This window comes from Euphorbia lathyris, chromosome 7 (genome assembly GCF_963576675.1).
Source record: "Euphorbia lathyris chromosome 7, ddEupLath1.1, whole genome shotgun sequence".
NCBI classification, from domain to species: Eukaryota; Viridiplantae; Streptophyta; class Magnoliopsida; order Malpighiales; family Euphorbiaceae; genus Euphorbia; species Euphorbia lathyris.
In genome coordinates, this window is record NC_088916.1 from 22,921,718 (window position 1) to 22,940,655 (window position 18,938).

Below are 18,938 nucleotides of genomic sequence, written 5' to 3' on the forward strand. Positions count from 1 at the left end.
AATTATTCAAATTCTCATTCCCTACTATAAATATATCTAACCAAATACCTCCTAAGAATTTAAAATATAAGGTGCCTTTTATCTTGCCTTAATTTGAATTACTTTTTAGAGATTGATTATTAGAACTCTGGGTTTCTTTTAAAAACCTCTCTCGCTCGATTGTATCACGTCTTTTATTTACCAATTTTCTTATCAAACTTGTTAAGGCTTGTCTTTCTTCGGACGAATTTCTAATAATCCCTTTTGTATGAAATTCATTATTTTAGAAGTTTATTCATTTCATCATGCAAGGCATAAAATGAAATCAATTCAGATAAATTATTAGAGTTAAAACTCTATTCGGGTTACTATGACGTATTTAACTTAATCAAAACAAATAATTAATTTGTATACTTCAAATCAAAGATCAAACTAAAGTTTATTAAGTTGAAGTTCAAATACATATTTATCTATGATCTTTGGATAGTTTAAAAATGGAATGAAATGAATTAATTATGAAATGACCCTAGTGTGGTAATTATATTTAAAAACACATCAATTATGCTATTAATCCAATCTATAATCTAATCTATATATAAAGAAAAGAATCAATAGTCTTGTATTGTGCTTCGGGAAACATCTATTCAATTCTATCCCGCTCAACTGTGAAATTTTTGGAATTCACTGCTTTCCCTTCCTGCTCTTAACCAAGCGATCCCTTTTCCTTCTTCTCTTACACAAACCCTAAAACCATGAAACGCTCTGTCGACGAAGTCCCTACCAATGGCAAGAAACCTGTCTTCTTAACCAAAGCTCAACGCGAGCAATTGGCACTCGACCGCCGCCAAGAAGAATTCCAGCAGCAGAAAATCCGCCAACAACAGCTTCTAGCTCAACTCCGTTCCTCCGATCCCACCAATACCACTACCAGCAACTCCTACAACCCCCAGGATTCTGACCGCCGTGACCGTGACCGTGACAGAGATCGCGATAAGGACCGGGAACGAGACCGTGAAAGGGACCGTGACAGAGATAGAGACAGAGACCGCTCTTCCCGCCGTGACCGTGAGCGAGAACGGGACCGGGACCGTGACCGTGAGCGAGAACGGGACCGTGAAGAGGACACCAAGATTAGGGAGCGTTCTCGCGTGGATAAATTAGCGGAAAGAGAGCGTGAGAAGGAGCTTGATTCTATTAAGGAGCAGTATTTGGGATCTAAGAAACCTAAGAAGAGGGTTATTAAACCTAGTGAGAAGTTTCGGTTCTCTTTTGATTGGGAGAATACTGAGGATACCTCTAGAGATATGAATGCCCTGTATCAAAACCCTCACGAGGCTCAGCTCTTATTTGGTCGAGGGTTTCGTGCTGGGATGGATCGAAGGGAGCAGAAGAAGTTGGCTGCCAAGAATGAGAAGGAGATGAGAGAAGAGATTCGCAAGAAGGAGGGTGTTGAGGAGAAGCCTGAGGAGGTAGCTGCCCGCAAACTTAAAGAAGAAGCTGCTGATTTATATGATACTTTTGATATGAGAGTTGATAGGCATTGGTCCGAGAAGAAGCTTGATGAAATGACTGAGAGAGATTGGAGAATTTTCAGGGAAGACTTCAATATTTCCTACAAGGGATCCAAAATTCCCAGGCCTATGAGAAGTTGGGTTGAGAGTAAACTCACTACTGAGCTCTTGAAGGCAGTTGATAGAGCTGGATATAAGAAACCATCTCCTATCCAGATGGCTGCCATTCCACTGGGATTGCAGCAGCGTGATGTGATTGGGATAGCTGAGACTGGGTCAGGTAAAACTGCAGCTTTTGTTTTGCCTATGTTAACTTACATTTCAAGGTTGCCCCCTATGAGTGAGGATAACGATGCTGAGGGACCTTATGCGGTTGTCATGGCACCCACTCGTGAACTTGCACAACAAATTGAGGATGAAACAGTGAAATTTGCACATTACTTAGGCATCAAAGTGGTGTCCATTGTTGGTGGGCAGTCCATTGAGGAGCAAGGTTTTAGGATTAGACAAGGGTGTGAGGTGGTGATTGCTACGCCTGGTCGTTTGCTTGATTGCTTAGAGAGGCGGTATGCTGTGTTGAACCAGTGCAACTATGTGGTTCTTGACGAGGCTGATCGTATGATAGATATGGGTTTTGAACCCCAGGTTGTGGGAGTGTTGGATGCAATGCCATCAAGCAACTTAAAACCAGAAAATGAAGATGAAGAACTTGATGAGAAGAAGATATACCGTACAACATATATGTTCAGTGCTACAATGCCACCTGCAGTTGAGCGCCTTGCAAGGAAGTATTTGAGAAACCCTGTTGTAGTCACCATCGGAACTGCTGGAAAGACAACAGATTTAATATCACAGCATGTGATGATGATGAAGGAATCAGAGAAATTTTATAAGTTGCAGAGATTACTTGATGAACTTGGAGATAAAACGGCAATAGTGTTTGTTAACACTAAGAAGAATGCAGACATGGTTGCCAAGAATCTGGATAAGGCAGGATATAGGGTGACAACTCTACATGGTGGCAAGTCCCAGGAGCAGAGAGAAATTAGTCTTGAAGGTTTTAGAACCAAGAGATACAATGTCCTGGTTGCTACAGATGTTGCTGGTCGTGGTATAGATATACCTGATGTGGCCCATGTTATTAATTATGATATGCCTGGGAACATTGAGATGTACACTCATCGTATTGGACGAACAGGTCGTGCAGGAAAGTCAGGTGTGGCTACAACATTCTTGACTCTTGGGGATACTGATGTTTTCTATGATCTCAAGCAGATGCTTATTCAGAGTAACAGTCATGTGCCTCCTGAATTAGCAAAACATGAGGCTTCAAAATTCAAACCAGGATCTATTCCTGACAGACCCCCTAGGCGGAATGACACTGTTTTTGCTCATTGACAACTTGTAGAAAATTTCGATACTTGATGAAGGAAATGGTAGCTGATGTATCTTTGACTACGAGTCTAGGAATGCACAAAGGAACTGAGTTTACTCGGTCTACAGAGCAGAACACTCTAGATGCTATTTAGTACAAGTGCTATCATATAAATGGTAACAAAAATCATTGTTTATATTTTGCTCCCTTTAGATTGGTTAGCAGATGAATGTTTTATGATGATATTAATTGAGAATGCTACATTTGATCTTTTTGTTTCTAGTGATTTACTTTTCTTATTCAATCTCAGCCTATCATGCGGGTTCTGTTAGTTTCTTTAACTGAGTTACTTTGACAATGTTCTCTGATAGAAAGTCATTGTATGAGGCTTGGTCAAAATTCAGCAGAAAGTATATCTATAACTTGATATAATGTGGTAAACAAATTGGCTAAGTTGATTTGACGACCACAGGCTTTGGCTTGTCATAGATTGGTTGGTTTTTGGATAATTCATCTAATTGTCTAACTCAGTGACTTGGTAGATAGTGTAGTTGAATTTTTAGTTGGTGGTTAGGTTATTTAAGGTTAAATGGAAAATGGAGTCGCTATAAACCTCAAGACTCTGTGAGAACTCATGTAGATAGTAATTTGCTTTTACTCTTTAACCTTGTCGATTCTATTATTTCATTCATCTATGAAAAAGTTGAAACTTTTAATTTAGGCATGGATATACAAGTTTATAATTCTGAATTTATTCAACATTGTTTGATTGTTCAGTTATGTTATATGGAATGATATTAGGTGATTTTCACTGAGAATAGAAACACTTTAGATCTGTAGTTTGAGAAAACTCAATAGATGTATTATTAGAATACTAGGTATTTATATACAAAGAGGTATAAATGCTAATAGGTCCCTGAACTAATATATAGTTACAATTATATACATTACAAGATCTATGTATCAAAATGCAAACTCATGGGCTCAAACATAAGGGACATGCGATAAGTTCATTGGGGAAATTTGATTCTTTCATGAAACTAGAGGAAAGGTTATATAGTTCTGAATCCTAAGTTTCCTTTTTTTTGTTTGTAGTTATGAATGAAAATTGTGAGTATGTGGTGTCTGACCAGTCACTTTTTTTGTTGATTTCTTTGCTTTTGTATTAATATTTTGTCTTGCTATAATTGTTACCTTTTGGTTCATGTTTCAAGTGAAAATAATATACATTTGTAATGAGTTAGCTGTTGTTGCAACTTTAATTGATGATTATTTGATTGATGTTCATGATCTGGGGCCACTGTATTAGTCAGTAGACATGTTTGACTGGAGGAGATAATAGATCCACATTAAGGTTTATTTTTAGTATCTGATGCTTATTCAGCCATCCTCCCAGTGAAGGTCAGGGTTTCTACCCTACCACTGACTTGTAATGAAGCTGCCTTTTCTTGTCTCCTTATACTGCTTGCCCTACTAGTATAGTAAGCAGATTTTTATAATGTGAAAAGTTCAATCAATGCTTCTCACTATGATGTGTTATGTAAAAATTTCTAAGTAAAGCCAGCATTGTGATTTCTAAATGTCTCCATTTATGTTAATATTCAGATACTTTTTGCCTCTATGCACCAGGATTATCGTAGATGGTCTTGGATTTGCAATGGGATGGGATTTTCCTTTGTGGGCTCGCTACAAGAATCTCCAAATTTGGGTGGCTGAGCTTGATGAGTGAATTGAGTTTGCTCTAATTCGTTTTCAAGTTGCAAGGAAATATTAGGGGTTTGAAGTTTGAACTAATACAGATATTTGTATGTATGCATATCCCTAAACTCCGGTCCCCCAGGATAGGATACCATTGACCGATCTTTGTATTAACCCAATTGCTTGGGAAAAAGGGTAAATTAAGTGGCCGGGCCCTGGGCTCGGGGACTTTGGCTCTCACCTAACTAGCATTGTTCTGCCCCTCTATAGTCCTGACATTGGTTTGTATTATTGCTTCGTAGCATAGTCAATATTTGTATAATTCCAATATTTTAAAATATTTGAGGTAGTTTGAGTTGTATGCATTCAAGAAGTCATAACTTATAAAGGTTTTAGTTGTTTGAATTTTATTTTCTAAATAACTATATATTACCATTATTAATTACTTTCACTTTCAACAATAAAATAAATTCGGTGAACTCATTTTCATAATACTTTCTAATTCATCTTTTATTTTTGAGATTAAAAAAAATAATTTTTTAATTAAAAAAAGGTAAAAGGGTAAAGTGAATAAAAAAATCAATGTTTTTGATGTTTGTTAAATAGGTATCCGTGAAAAAAAAATTCAAAGTTTTTTTTTTTTTTTGCCGATTAGAAAATAGGTTTCACTTCACTAAAAAGTAAAGATCTTAAAATTAAAATATTTAAAGATTAAGTAATGTTAATTATTTAAGTTTTTTAATTTTTAAGTCATTTAGATAATTTGATGAAGATATGAAAAATGAATGTTTAGGGAAAGATTTGAAAATTATGATTTTGAAAAATAAAAATTTGATTTTATAATAAATGCGGTACTAAATAACTTTAATTTTTAATTTTTTTTTTATTTTGAGATTGTAGGAGTGTTTGATTACTCATTTTTAGGTGTTTGGTTAGACACTCGACAAACTAATTTTTTTTTTTTTTTTTTTTTTTAACAAAACTAAAGGAGCGATGGGCTGCAGGGTTAAATTAACCTTCTGGCTCCAACACTAGATGCATAACATTGACCTTTGTATAAAAAGAATATAGTCAGTACCTTGTTTAGTACCTCACCAGTGTATAAATCTATACTCGACAATACATATTACATCAAAGTCCATCCCAACTTGATGTTGCCGAACAATGTGATTTTCCTCCCCCTACTCCATTCCATCTTCACATTGATGGGTTTTGGCTAATTCAAATATTGCATCAATATATCAATAATGTCAATGGAGAGAGATAAACTAAATGAAGCTTCCAGCACACAACTCGTTAATAGAATGAGACCAGCGGATTTACAGTAATATGCAAAATCATGTTGAAATTTAGGATATCTCGTATGATTATTTCTAAACATGACCATTCCCATTAGCATCTCTCAAAAATCTTATACAGTTTCTCCAACGAAGCTACCTGCGGATGAAAAATAATCAAATAAATGAAAAAGATATGACCGAGAACTAATAACAAAATGGATACTAAAACATCACCAACTCCAACATTTTCTAGTATTTTATTGATTAAATTTCTGAAACTTTCAATTAGACATATTGAGCTCTTGATTGAATGTGTATAGCCTAGTGTATAGCCTAGTGTATCTACGTCTGAACATTAAACTCAGTTGAAAGTGTATAGCCTACTGTATCTACGTCTGCATTCCAATTTTGACTGGTTATCTTCACCAATTGTAGAAACAAAAAGCCTCCTTATTCTTCTCCTAGCCTAGCTAAAAGATATCCTTTCAAATTGTAAAAAGATGTCATGTAAACGTGCTTATAACCGAGTTCGATTATTCATGAGCCCAATGTTTCATACAAATAAACGTTTGATGTAAGAATACATCTCATAACACTAGAAGTGGACTGCAATTACAATATCCATACCTGGACAAATGTTCCGTCTGTAGCCATTGAAGTTGGCGGCTTCAAAAAGAGTCTCATTGAAGGAAACAACACATGCTGAATTGACCATTCACGTTGAGCCCATGCAGTCTCTGCCTCCGAAAGCAATTCATGCTCCATTTCATCCTCAACTGGAACCTTCCCTGCAAATAATCGAGAGAACTTAAAAAGATTCTTGAAAATGCAGTTAAAACTTAAATGTATACTGAGAAGAAAGAGAAAAGAAAAAATTAGTTCAATGTTCAAAAAGATAAATTCTTCAAACAGAAGACGACTATCATTGTAGGTACATTTTTCTTACAGATGTAAGATTTTTACTTCGGAAGTAAGTTAATTTAGCATATGCAGTATCAAGAATAGGTGAACTAGGAAGTCTAGATGAGGTGAAAGTGGTTTGGATAGCAGTCATTGACATTAATTTCTTTAATATTCAAAACAGAAACCTTTGTTCATGGTCCAAACATCTAACGCCTACATTTATAAATTCATTGCTGACCAGACAAAATCTAGACATGCATATAAACTCCAACACCAGACGTACCTATATCAGTGGGAGCTTCATCTTCAAGATTAGTAACATGTTTTCTCTTCTTGTAAAATTGCAAACCATCACCTGACGGATTGGGCAGCAATGGAGGATGCATAGCATAAAAGTTTCCAAGAGCAGCAGCAATTCCTTCAAAGCATTTCTTCTCATCATCCCACTCGATCTAAAACATCAGAGATCAAATTACTAAACGAAAATGATATACAAGTTCATGCATTGATTTTGGGACAATTCACAATTACAGCTCTCGCTAAAAACACTTCCAATCATATCACAGGAGAATTGAGATTTTACTATTTGCCATAATAAAATTAATACACCATGAACTAAATTAAAATATATCCACCAGTGTCTCGCAATTTCTTAGAATTGACATGCCTTCCATGTCCAAAACATGCAAAAACTGGTATAAGCTGAATTCTTTATACTTGTTGAGCTAGTAACTACTATCTCCCATTATTAATTCCAAAAGACTTGAAATGTAGCCATGCAGAAGGAACTGAAAAAATACTTCTCCTCATGGGCAATTTGATAAAACGAAAAAGTATATACAGATCATAAGACTTAGAACATGAATATGATGCTTTGTTATCATAAATAAAAAAGGGGTTCGGCTATAGACTTTACATCAACATGCGATGTAATCAGGAATTTCAGTTGGTCCAGTTTCATATTTAAATGAAGTACCTATTAATCAGTGCTTATGAAAGCCATATAATTCATCTAAGGGAAACAAAACGCAACAACCAAAAAGGAAAACACTGAGGAAATTTCGGTTTTGATTTGATCTTCCAAATCCACAAATTCATTGTATAAATCTAAATTAAACTAACAAAACCTAAAGCATCACCAGTTGAAATTTGGAACTTACATCATTCCCCAAAGAAAGTACAAATTCAGGAATCCGATCCATGTCAGGCATGTATTGGTCAAGAATGATAGGAAGCCTAGACAATTTTCTATGTGAATCAACATAGATACCAAAATACTCCTCTAGCAATTCAGCCTTTTCCTTGAGCAATTCAGTATTCATCTGAAGAAAATCAAACAGAAAATATGAGACATACTAATAAAGAAGACAATTGCAGACATACTAATAAAGAAGACAATTGCTACAGTTACACCAACTAGAAACCTTTAACAATTGAAACTTTCATAACCAAACAGATGCATAAATTGACAAAATGGAGTATAATCGTGGCACTATGACCCAAGTAAAGGTAGCTAAGGGAAGAAATTACTTACTGCAGGAAAGATATATATATTCCTTATTTCAATTCAAAATACAAAGCAACCGCATTTATCAAATTTGCAAGTGTACAATGACATTAAGGTGCATTAGGCACACTGAACACGTGCACACCTTGAGGGAAGTTCATTATATATACAGTATATATAAATCTCTTTTTCCACAGATATACACAAATGGATCAATTTGGCCAAAATCTAACAAGTCACAATGATTAATGAGTTTTTGTGACTTCATGGGGTAAATTGAAGCTGTGTTCCCGTGGGACAAATTTGGATTTAATCCCTCTATCTATCAGCATCACAAATATTTGTATCAAACTAAGTTCTGCAAAAGCAATACAACAACAACAACAACAAAGCCTTAGTCCCGAAATGATTCGGGGTCCGCTAACATGAAAGCAGCAATATGCAAGTGAAATAAAATACTGACCACCATAAAGCAGCAAATCTTAAATTCTATTCCCCTAACTCTTCTTTGAGAAACAAGTACAATCCTTATTATTCGATTAGACCTTGCTCCCTTTATTAAATATAATGCCGACAATGGCTTCTTCCTCTTCGTCCAACTCCTCTAAATTACTTCCACTGGAACTGGAGACCTGATTTAGTTGTTTGCCAGTCCAATGACTTTAATTGTGATTTTTAATGGAATAACATTTGAATCGCAAGTCAACGAAGTGAAATAGAACGCGCCTAAAAGTTCAGCTATTTTGGCTAGCCAAATATAAGTGAGAATAAACTACCGTAGCAATTATCAGATGAAAATATACAACATTAAATAATAAAAATAAACAAGCAACAGAAAAGAAAAGAAGCTACTTCTGCAATCTTCTCTTTCAGGTCATCATTCTCACTGGACTCTGGTTCCAAGTCTTCCTCTTTCAATGCTAATGTAATAAGCTCTGGCAAGGGAGCTGGATCACTTAGTTGTATAGCATTGAAATGTGCAAACCGGCATAAAACTTGTTGATACATAAGCTCTTTGCTGCAATTCATAGAACAGGAGTCACTGAAGTGAACAGAGCAAGAAAAATAGAAAACCAGAGGATGACCCTTATCTTACAGAACAGGGACGCTAGGCCCTGTTTGCCGTTTGGGACATGGGCCTCCACTAAATCAAAAGAAAGGACACAAGATGTGTCAAAATTGCTGCATTAATGCTCCTAAAATTATCTTATCAATATTCATTAACAAATTGTGGCTGTTGTTGATTTTCCTGAATTATTTCTGAAATAAAAAGTCAATTTCACTGGATTGCAAATAAGTTCATCTTTATCACATCTACTTTCTCCCCCGACTTTTTTGAAAATAGAGGCCGCCTCTCTTTCTCTCTCATACATATAAAAGAAACGGCATACTTAACATTACCTCAGGTTCACTACATTTGCAAGATACAGATGGGTATTATGCTGAAGCAATGCAAAAATATCATCTGCCATGCCAATATATGTACACTGCCGTATAATGTCCAGCAGACCTGCATACGAGATGTCAGGGGTAATCATCACAAATAATGGCCTAAGAAAAGAATCACTGACAAGAGCATGATATATGCAGTCAGATTTACCAGAATGTGTGTTGTGATCAATATCATTAATAAGCTGTTGAACACTAGTAAGATCAGCAGTTTCCTTCGGGTTCCTTCTTTGCCTAACTGAAGACCTGCAGTTCTATAATTTACGTTAAATGTGGAAATCAAGTATATACTATACACAAACTCAAATTATTACTAAAAAGATCATTAACTTTAGCATTCTTTTTGGTATGAGCGTAAGCTAAAAAAGTTACTATACACAAGCATACTTCAATTTTTGATACATATATTTATGATAAATATCACTAGATTTTCATATCTTTCTCAATTTCAACATAAAAAAATAATTTCAATTTAACATCTAATCATTTAAATTAGCTAATAAATTTAACAAGACATGAAAAATATCTAACTAAGAGAATTGAATGGTTGAGATGCAAAAATATATCTATGAAGCAATTTTCTTAAGTTGCCACATCATCCTCAACCAAACCTCCAGTTTAGTCAACAAGGATTAAGTTTTGACCAGCTCATCAACCCTCCAATTATAAAAGGGGATTTGGCACAGAATATTTATAACCAATCAAATCAGCTATTGGTCCAACTGTAAGTTTCCAGCCTCAACTTTCTTTAATAATATACATATTATTGGAAAAGAAAAATAATATATAGCAAAATCAAATTCTTCTAGAAGCCTATGAATTTATAATATCTATGCCAAAATTTCATAAGAAAAAATAAAGGAAGAATGACGTTTGAAGAGCTCTTGGTTCAACAATTCAAAGCAAAGCTTATTCAGACAAACTATTTAAGATCATACCTCACAGCAGTCAAAGCAGAATTCTTTTCAAAATGTTGATGAGGTTTTGAGTAAGCGTGCAACCTTCCAGCTGGATCTAATACATCAGTTCTTACCATTTTATTGACAGGAACTTTTTGCGATTTTGACCCTAAACAAATGAAATGCATCAAGATAGTTTTCACAGTGCTTCCTAAAATAACACAAACAGACATGATAAGAATATGAGCTGGTCAGCTGTTTTGGTTTCATACCATCTGATGAGAAATCAACATCCATATCCTTGCTTGAATCCGGAGGACAACTTGGAGTAGGATCCACTGTCTAAAACATACAGAATAAATGCCATACAAGTGAGAAATTAAATGGCGCTGTACAAAGTACAGACAACTATACGAATGCTCATTTGCCATAAAATTATAAAATGATGACTTATAATATTAACTGGAGTACTGGATTAAGTTTTGGACAAAATAATTAAAAATCAAATTAAACATTCTGCAATTATGCTTATTTCTCTAGGCACAGGAGGATACCATATAAAAGAACCACTTTACTCAAAAGCTTAAGCTTATAGTAAGGTTCCAAGAATAGGTTGCGTGAAGAATAAATAAAAGAGAATAGAAACATTCTGATCTCAACTTTTTTAAAATGCATTCTAGAGAACGTGATGACATATGTCCTGGCAACTTGATGTTCAGCTTTGATCAAACCCAAGATTAAAGATAGAAATGGTGCAAAAATAAGGAATTTAACTAACATTTTCCAATGGAAAGAAGTGATAGAAGTAACTACATGATGTATATCATGAGAAGCTCTAGGAGAAGTAGGATGTGAGATTAAATATATTTGGTATAGATTAAGAGTGAGACCTCATGTGGTTTTCTCTAGTCAGAATTGAGTTTCATAGTAATGTCATTCAGGCAAAGTTGCTGCTGCTAAAGTATATAAATGTACCTTTAAATTGAAAAAATAAGGATAATTCATTAATCTCTAGATTTTAGCAGAATGGACAAGAATATAGCTACTTGATTCGCCTGTATCTATTACTTAATCAGATATATTATCATAGTCTGAATTCGAAGAGTGCATGTTTGGCAGAAGATAATGGAGTATGCTACTAGTATGCAATTGCCGCCCAATCAGAAAAACGGAAGCTCTTAAAAATCACCAAACCAAGGAATTTAAAAGTTTTTTTCCATTCATTTTATTGTGCTCAATTATATCTCACTAGCACCCCGTAAATAAGACCAAAGAAAAAAATATAGTGATAAGGAATCATGACAACTGATATTAATGTTCAAATAAATGAACTGCTAGAGTAATATCAATGAATACTTATAGAAGATCGATAAAGCAGCTAAATTCGGCAACTTACCATTGTTTAGGTAAAGCTATAGCCAGTCGCTATATGATGCAAAAATAAGGCCAGCTTAATACCCTTTCACTGCAGTTTATACTTGAAAGGTAGGTCATAGAGTGGATTGGGGCAGGGATGATTATTAACAACCATGGCCAAACTGCTGAAGTTGATTAGGCTGTGTTAGACTTAGACAAGTCGTCACAAGACCCAAAGGTTTGGACAGTGTGTAAGAGGAAAAAAGGGCAACACATGGCTAACTAGGACTGGAATGGGGTACTCTGTAGATATCAGTGGGATTTTAAGAAAGGAGTCTGTACGGAACCACATGGCTAATTAGCAACTTATCTGGTAACTTGTTAGGAAATCTGCTATTTTGCAACCAGCAGTAAGGAGTGGCAGAGTCCCTGTGTGTTTGTTACCAAGTTGGTGTTAGGTACAGTTTACCTGTGGCCAACCACCAGCTCTTGTTATTGTTCCATTGTCATTTTGAATCTACAAACCATTTTAATCTTCTTAGCTGTGTGTTCTTTCTCTTATTCTGTTTCTGTGACTTTGGTTCTTAAACCATGACGACACAGAGCAGGCAATATTCTAAGAAAATATAGAAGGCATCAGTACTAATCTTCACCACCAGATTGTAAGCATACCTGTTCTCGAAATGTCTTTGCCTCATTTGAGCTCCTCAATTTTGTTTCCACTTCCAGTTGTATCTTCTCAACAATAGCTTCCTGATTTAGAAGGCTTACCTGCATGTTCGATGAATTGGATGTAATAAGAACAAATTCAGGTCAAATTATGCTCTCTCCATTTCAGTTCCATTCCATCAAATAGTAGGCCTTCCATCCCACGTTATGTCCAGGATTTTCAGAACACCACAATTACCAGATCCAAGATTCCAATGTGGCACATGGTATGGGATACAAATCTCGTTAAGCAGTCATACATTTACATATTTACCTTCACATGACCTAAATTCTTGAGCAAAGGTAAACATCAAGAGTTCACTCTCATATATGGAAATTTTCTTTTACAAGGTTTTGCAATTGCTTAGAATTAGTGTTCAGAAATTAAATCAACAACTTAATATAATCTTGTCACAATATTTTTGCTCTGCGCAATCTATCAATTGTTAAATCCACTTTGAGGTTCGTTCACACTGAAACAGTTGAACATAGAATATTTTACAAGGCAATACGTTAGACTTAGGACCACATTAGGAGTATCACCAAAATGTGATCAAATAAATTCATAAAACCATAAAAAGGACTGGAAAATCAAGCAGTATAACAAACATATCAAGTGATACCTATGCTAGAATAAGTTTCGAGAAAAATACATAATATTTTCTCCCACCTCTGCATCATATAGTCAAAGTGGAAACTAATGCAATGCACAACTTTTTCAATTTTTTTGAATTTAATTCCAAAGGCATTTACAAGAACAACCACAACCACCAAGCCCTGGTCCCAACTAGTTAGGGGTCGGTAGTATAGATCCCTTTTTTTTCCATTCATTCATGTTCCTAGATCCTCTGGAAGAACTAATAATTGATTATTTTCGATGACCTTCATCCCAGTTAACCTTAGTCTTCGTCTACTCCTTTTAGTTCTATTGAGTTCTATTCTCTCAATTGTATGCACAGGAGCATCCATATCCAGCACTGAACATTTCCAAACCACATCATCATTCTCTTGATTTATCTTCAATGGTGTCAGACCTAACTTTTGCCACATATACTAATTCCCAATCTTATCCATCTGTGTGTCCACTCATCCATCTCAATATCCTCATCTCTACGATACTCTTCCATATCACATTTACGAAAGGGATCTTTCCGTGTCTGGGTTGAAGGAGGCAATAACCATGTTGGACATTATCTTTTGACACCATCGAGTGATATATGGGTTCAAGTGGAACATAGGCAGGCCTCTAGTTCAAGTCTTGCCAGAAAAGGCTATTAAAAAAATATTCTGTACTGCTGCAGAGAAAAAGTTTCAAGAGAATTTTCACGAGAATTTTCACCATATTTCAGAAGTATTTTAATTGATACACCTATTACTCCCTTTGTCCCAAATTGATAGACCAATTTCAACCTTCACGTAGATTGAAAAATATAGTTAACATAGTTGAAAGACAATATTTTAAACATAATTTTTCTAATTTACACCTTATTTAACTTACTAATATGAGTGGATGAGTATTTAAAGTATTACAATTTTCAATAACATTTGCGTAGGGATTGGTTGAATATTTATAGTTTTACATAAATTTGATGTATTTTGTTGATTTCTATGCATAATAAATAAAGGGTACATTAGGAAGATTATGAAGTAACTAATTTTTATAAAAGGAAAGTTGTCTATAGTTTGGGACAGACCCTATGGTAAAAGATCTATTGATTTGGGACAGAGATAGTATAATTTATGTGAACTAAAAACTTCACAACAAAATATCATTAGGAATAAAATTGGAAACAAATAAAATTTCAAGAATAAGGCAGGTTAAAACAAGATGAATATGCATTTAAATAGCATGCATGTCATAATTTTTTTATCATACAAAGCAGCAACAGGTTCATGGAAGTAACAAATTGAGTTATACATTTTTCAACACAAAGACAAAGCAAATATAATGTTTTGCACTTTTTTAGCAAAAGATCTATACTGATCCATACTGTTCTTTATTTCTGTTTTTTTCTTTTCAGTTTTTTTTTTCTTCCCCTTTCACCTCATCCTTCTCGATGTTAAATTTCTCAAATTATCATGTCATAAAAGTTGGAAGCATAGGTCCTAGAAAGACATACCTCTCTCTTTGTTGGATGAACATTCACATCAACATGCTCATGTGGCAAAAAAATTGACATGTATAGAAAAGGCTTAGAAGCTTTTGGCAAGGTAGCAGCATAAACAATTTCAATAGCTCTCTTCAATGCAGTGCATTCCACTAGTCTGTCTGAAACACAAAAAGATATATAAATAAACAGTCAACGGTTAGGAAACCGGCTAAAACTCCTACAGTATATCAGTGTTTCACTGATGCTAGGGTGACGAAATTGATTCCAACTTAAATACTTAATTACCTTTGTTTGTTATTATGCATATGTGGCTAGAGTTGTCTAGACAATCTGTTAGCTAGAGTTTGCAGTAGGTAGGACTTTATGCTAGAGTTTATGTTTTGTTAGTATTCTGCAATTTTGGTTTCTCTAGTGTAATCCTTTTAAAGGATTTTTAGAGCTTAACTCGAGTATTATTTGATCAAAGAACTCCATGAGATCCAGAGTTCTCTTTAGTGAGCTCTAAACCTTATCTACTACCATAAGTAGGCAATGCCATAAGAAAACTATGGAAGCTTTGCTTCAGGATTTTCAGGTACAAGGACCTGTAAACCCCAATCCAGAGCTCAGGAACTTAACATTGGCATTCTTCAATACGTGATGCTCAAGTGCGATATTACTTGCTATATGGACCAATGACACACTATCCATCTGGGAAATGAATTCTATGTTCCCCTCTTCATAGCTCTTTATCATCATCCCTAAATGTCAACTATTTTGTCAAGACTAGTAGTAAATTCCCAAATCTAGTAGTAAAAGCCTTCATGTTCAAGCTAACAATTCTCATCATCTTCAGCACAGGAAGCATTTTGGCAGTATGATATGTGAATTAAAGAGTTCTTTTGGGGGTTGATGATAAATAATGTGGTCCACGAAAGATAATACAGCTGCTCAGGACACAAAGCAAGTCCATGGATAGAAACAAAGAAAATCAGTATATAAAGAATGAAACAAGGAACAGAACACAGGTTTTTATCATAAGACAGCAAAGCAAATTTTCGATGGATGATCATTCCAAGATGCTAAACATTGCTTCAAAGAACTTAAAGCATTTTTCATCAAGTATATACAATCAAGAATCAGGATAGTCATTCATATTAAAACTAGACAGAAGAAAGAAACAGAAAAAAAGAAAGTAGCACCTCATATAAACAACATTGAAACAATATCAGTTCCGTAGACCCATATTATGGTTGTATCTATATCTTTAGTAAAACTCTCTGCAATTGATAATATTTAATAATATTCCCATGTGACTCAAATGCCCATCATGAAATTCTGAATGGAGAAGCAATTACAGGTTGCCCCATTGTCAAGTGATGGAAGACAATTATGCTCTTTTTGACTCATAATTCCAATTCAGCACATCAAAATTCTATAGTTGAAATTGAATAAGTTTCTGGTTTGTTTACAAAAGATGTGAGTTAATTGCAAAATATTTGCTTGATTTCAAAAGTGTTTGAGAAAGAAATGGAAGACAAGAAACTTCTAGCCAAAAACTCCACCATTTTCAGCTTTGCAAACAACTACGAACATCATCATTTACAATTAAGGACAATTATAATTTCAGAAAGCAAAATCTAGAAGGCTGAAGGCATATACTGCCATCTATCAAACATCTTAGGCATAGGGCCTAAGGACCTTGAATCCTGGGATTACCCATGAACATACAGATTAAAGCCACTTGGTTTTAGAAACCTTTTACTTAAATATATTATGTGCAATGAGATTTTCTAAACACATTTACAAAGTTATAGTTCTGCATGCTAATGAAATTCAGATCAATCTAAGAGACGTTATCACTCAGACAACAACCCAGAAAATTATCTCCAATCCTTATACAAGGACATTCAGGTTAACAAACGTTTAAAAAGAAAAACCATACCAACTACCACTTTCCAGGGAAACATTCTTTCATAATTAGCCTTACATCATCAAAACATCCACTGTGTTAAAGTGTGATCATTTACAAAACAGTGATTGTTTCCTTCTTCAAGATGATGCAAAAAATACATACCATTGATGAAAAGTACCATCGTTGTTTTCTTTGCAGCATAATTTGAATTTGAGATGAACCCATTCATCTGAAAAACTGAGTCATTGTCTGAAACTTCTATCTTCATCAGATAGCGAGCAACTGAGACCCCATAAACAGATTTGATGGAATCTAGTCTTGATGTTGTGGTATTTGAGTGAACATCTGCTCTGGCAGCTCCATGCTAATTCCAGTAGCATTTAAAGAGAATTTATACTCAATTGAACAAACTAACTCCAACCACCCAGCCACACAGTTTCACAAGAGTAAATTTTGAAAATCAGGAGACCAACCTTTCGGCATGAAAAGCTCACATTTGTATGATGAATGGCAAAACGGCTTATCAAGTCTACAATTTTTGAATAGTCATCAGAAGAATTTTGGAGTGTCTTCCTCCGAGCTATCATGTTGTAGAACAAGTTTTCTACCTGATAATACAACCGCAACCAAAAATAAATTAGAATGCATACACAAACCACTTTTTTTCCCCTGAGGACTGAGTTTAACATAAATTACTTGATCCTACTCCCAAGTTTCACATTAAGTTAATTCTTTAATTCGAAATCCAAGAGTAAGCGTCAGGCGCACACCATTATCTGAGTTCCTTTAACAGCAGCACACGGCTTTGGCTGGTGTTCCATGACACTGTCTCTATATGATGCCCTGAACAATAAACCGCAAGGCTAAAACCAAAATTGAAGAAATAAATAACTAGGCTAGTACAGGTAATTGTTCAAACAAATAGAATACAATCCCAGCCACCTGTATCCGTGCAATTGACCTTGGGTAATTGTGGTTACAGTGACGTGACCTACATAGGTCATACTGGCCAGTGCCTCTCCCCTGAACCCCATGGACTTGATAGATTGCAAATCCTCATAAGTGGAGAGCTTGGACGTTGTGTGCCTCTCGCATAATATAGGCAAGTCCTCAAGCTACGAATCACAAAAAAAAAAAAAAAAAAATCAATGGAATTACATAAAAAGGGAAAAGGTAAGACCGAAGCGAGCACTATTTCCTTTAAAGGCTCTTGACTTACTCGAATGCCATGACCATCATCTGAGACTTGAATGAGCTTGAGGCCACCATCCTTGACGACAACATTAATGGAGGTAGAGTGGGCATCGAGGCTGTTCTCTACCAGCTCTTTCACGGCGGATACGGGCCTTTGAATAACTTCTCCAGCAGCGATTCGATTAACTACAGACTCGTCTAGGCGATGAATCTTCGGGGGCTCTTTTGGAACAAGAACAGCTGATGATGATGGCTCCATTTCCATGGGGATGGGTGGCGATACTGTATCTTCAATTGTTTCTGCATTCAATTCCATCTCCTCGTTAGAGAAAATTTTATGCCTCCTGCTTATCAGTAAGGGCGGGAGATATCATATTAATTTATTAATATCAATATCATCTAATTTTAGATATAACAAGGATATGTTAGGCTTACTTTTGTTTTTTACTTTGTCTTTCTTTACAAAGTAAGTCTTAGTTTTTGTTATCATTAGATTAGATGAACTTACTTTATTAAAGTAACATAAAAATAATAGTCACCACCTAAAAAACCTAGTCAGGTGGGTGGTTATGACTCTTAAAATTATTCCGAGATTAATCGGATTTTTATTTTTATATTTTTTATTTATTAATCAATATTTTTTATATAAATTCAATAAAAATATATATTATATTATCTACGTATAATAATATAAAATTATTTAATATAGAAAAACATTTATATGGCTAACATATACATTTGCGAACATCAACTTTTTAACAATAATATTATTAAAACAACTCAAACAAATAAACTATAATGTCTACAAATAATATAATTCACTAAAAACTACAATATTTTTAAAGTTTTAATTCATATCATTAAAACAAGTGGAGAACATAATTACACAAATATTCAAAAAATAATAAACATAATTCATAAACAACTACGTGACAATGTTCAAAAGTGAATTCTAATAAAAAAACGATTTTGTTCATCGTCGCATGTGGCGCCTAGGCAGTCTAGGCGGAGTTCGGACGACTAAAAATCTCTCAAGGGTCGAAAAAACGCTTACGAAACTAATTGGAGAAAATC

The 18,938-nt window shown here is 34.8% G+C and overlaps 2 protein-coding genes across 4 annotated transcripts; one reads left to right on the forward strand and one right to left on the reverse strand.

Annotated features, from left to right (window-relative positions):
- Positions 1-616: 616 nt before the first annotated feature.
- On the forward strand, positions 617-4,968 carry LOC136235168 (DEAD-box ATP-dependent RNA helicase 21). The gene is made up of 2 exons (XM_066024717.1): positions 617-3,041; positions 4,495-4,968. Exon 1 carries the CDS (start codon positions 732-734, stop codon positions 2,886-2,888), a length of 2,157 nt encoding a protein of 718 aa, XP_065880789.1. The 5' UTR covers positions 617-731; the 3' UTR covers positions 2,889-3,041; positions 4,495-4,968.
- A 534-nt stretch (positions 4,969-5,502) lies between these two features.
- LOC136201216 (DNA mismatch repair protein MLH1) lies at positions 5,503-18,223 on the reverse strand. Of its 3 annotated transcripts, XM_065991830.1 has the most exons (16): positions 17,890-18,223; positions 17,613-17,785; positions 17,441-17,513; positions 17,144-17,278; positions 16,833-17,034; positions 14,786-14,934; positions 12,630-12,728; positions 10,874-10,943; positions 10,641-10,770; positions 9,854-9,948; positions 9,655-9,763; positions 9,106-9,271; positions 7,907-8,068; positions 7,030-7,198; positions 6,471-6,631; positions 5,503-6,000 (listed from the first exon to the last, which is right to left on the reverse strand). In XM_065991830.1, the coding sequence occupies exons 1-16, from the start codon at positions 18,178-18,180 to the stop codon at positions 5,956-5,958; spliced, it is 2,229 nt and encodes a 742-aa protein (XP_065847902.1). In that variant the 5' UTR covers positions 18,181-18,223; the 3' UTR covers positions 5,503-5,955. The 3 variants fall into 3 exon arrangements, with proteins under 3 accessions (XP_065847902.1, XP_065847903.1, XP_065847904.1); XM_065991831.1 differs by lacking the exon at positions 17,890-18,223 and having other exon boundaries at positions 17,441-17,533; positions 17,613-17,670; XM_065991832.1 differs by lacking the exons at positions 17,613-17,785; positions 17,890-18,223 and having other exon boundaries at positions 17,367-17,494.
- Between the last annotated feature and the right edge of the window lie 715 nt (positions 18,224-18,938).

Bases quoted from the DNA above. Each gene is read 5' to 3' on its own strand.
- LOC136235168 (XM_066024717.1), top strand. From the start codon at position 732: ATGAAACGCTCTGTCGACGAAGTCCCTACCAATGGCAAGAAACCTGTC.
- LOC136201216 (XM_065991830.1), bottom strand. From the start codon at position 18,180: ATGGAATTGAATGCAGAAACAATTGAAGATACAGTATCGCCACCCATC. The intron at 9,272-9,654 runs GTAATGTTAAGT...TATGAATTGCAG, and splicing joins GCAAATGTAGTGAACCTGAG to CAAAGAGCTTATGTATCAAC. The intron at 8,069-9,105 runs GTAGCTTCTTTT...GATTTTCTTCAG, and splicing joins TGAAAGAGAAGATTGCAGAA to ATGAATACTGAATTGCTCAA.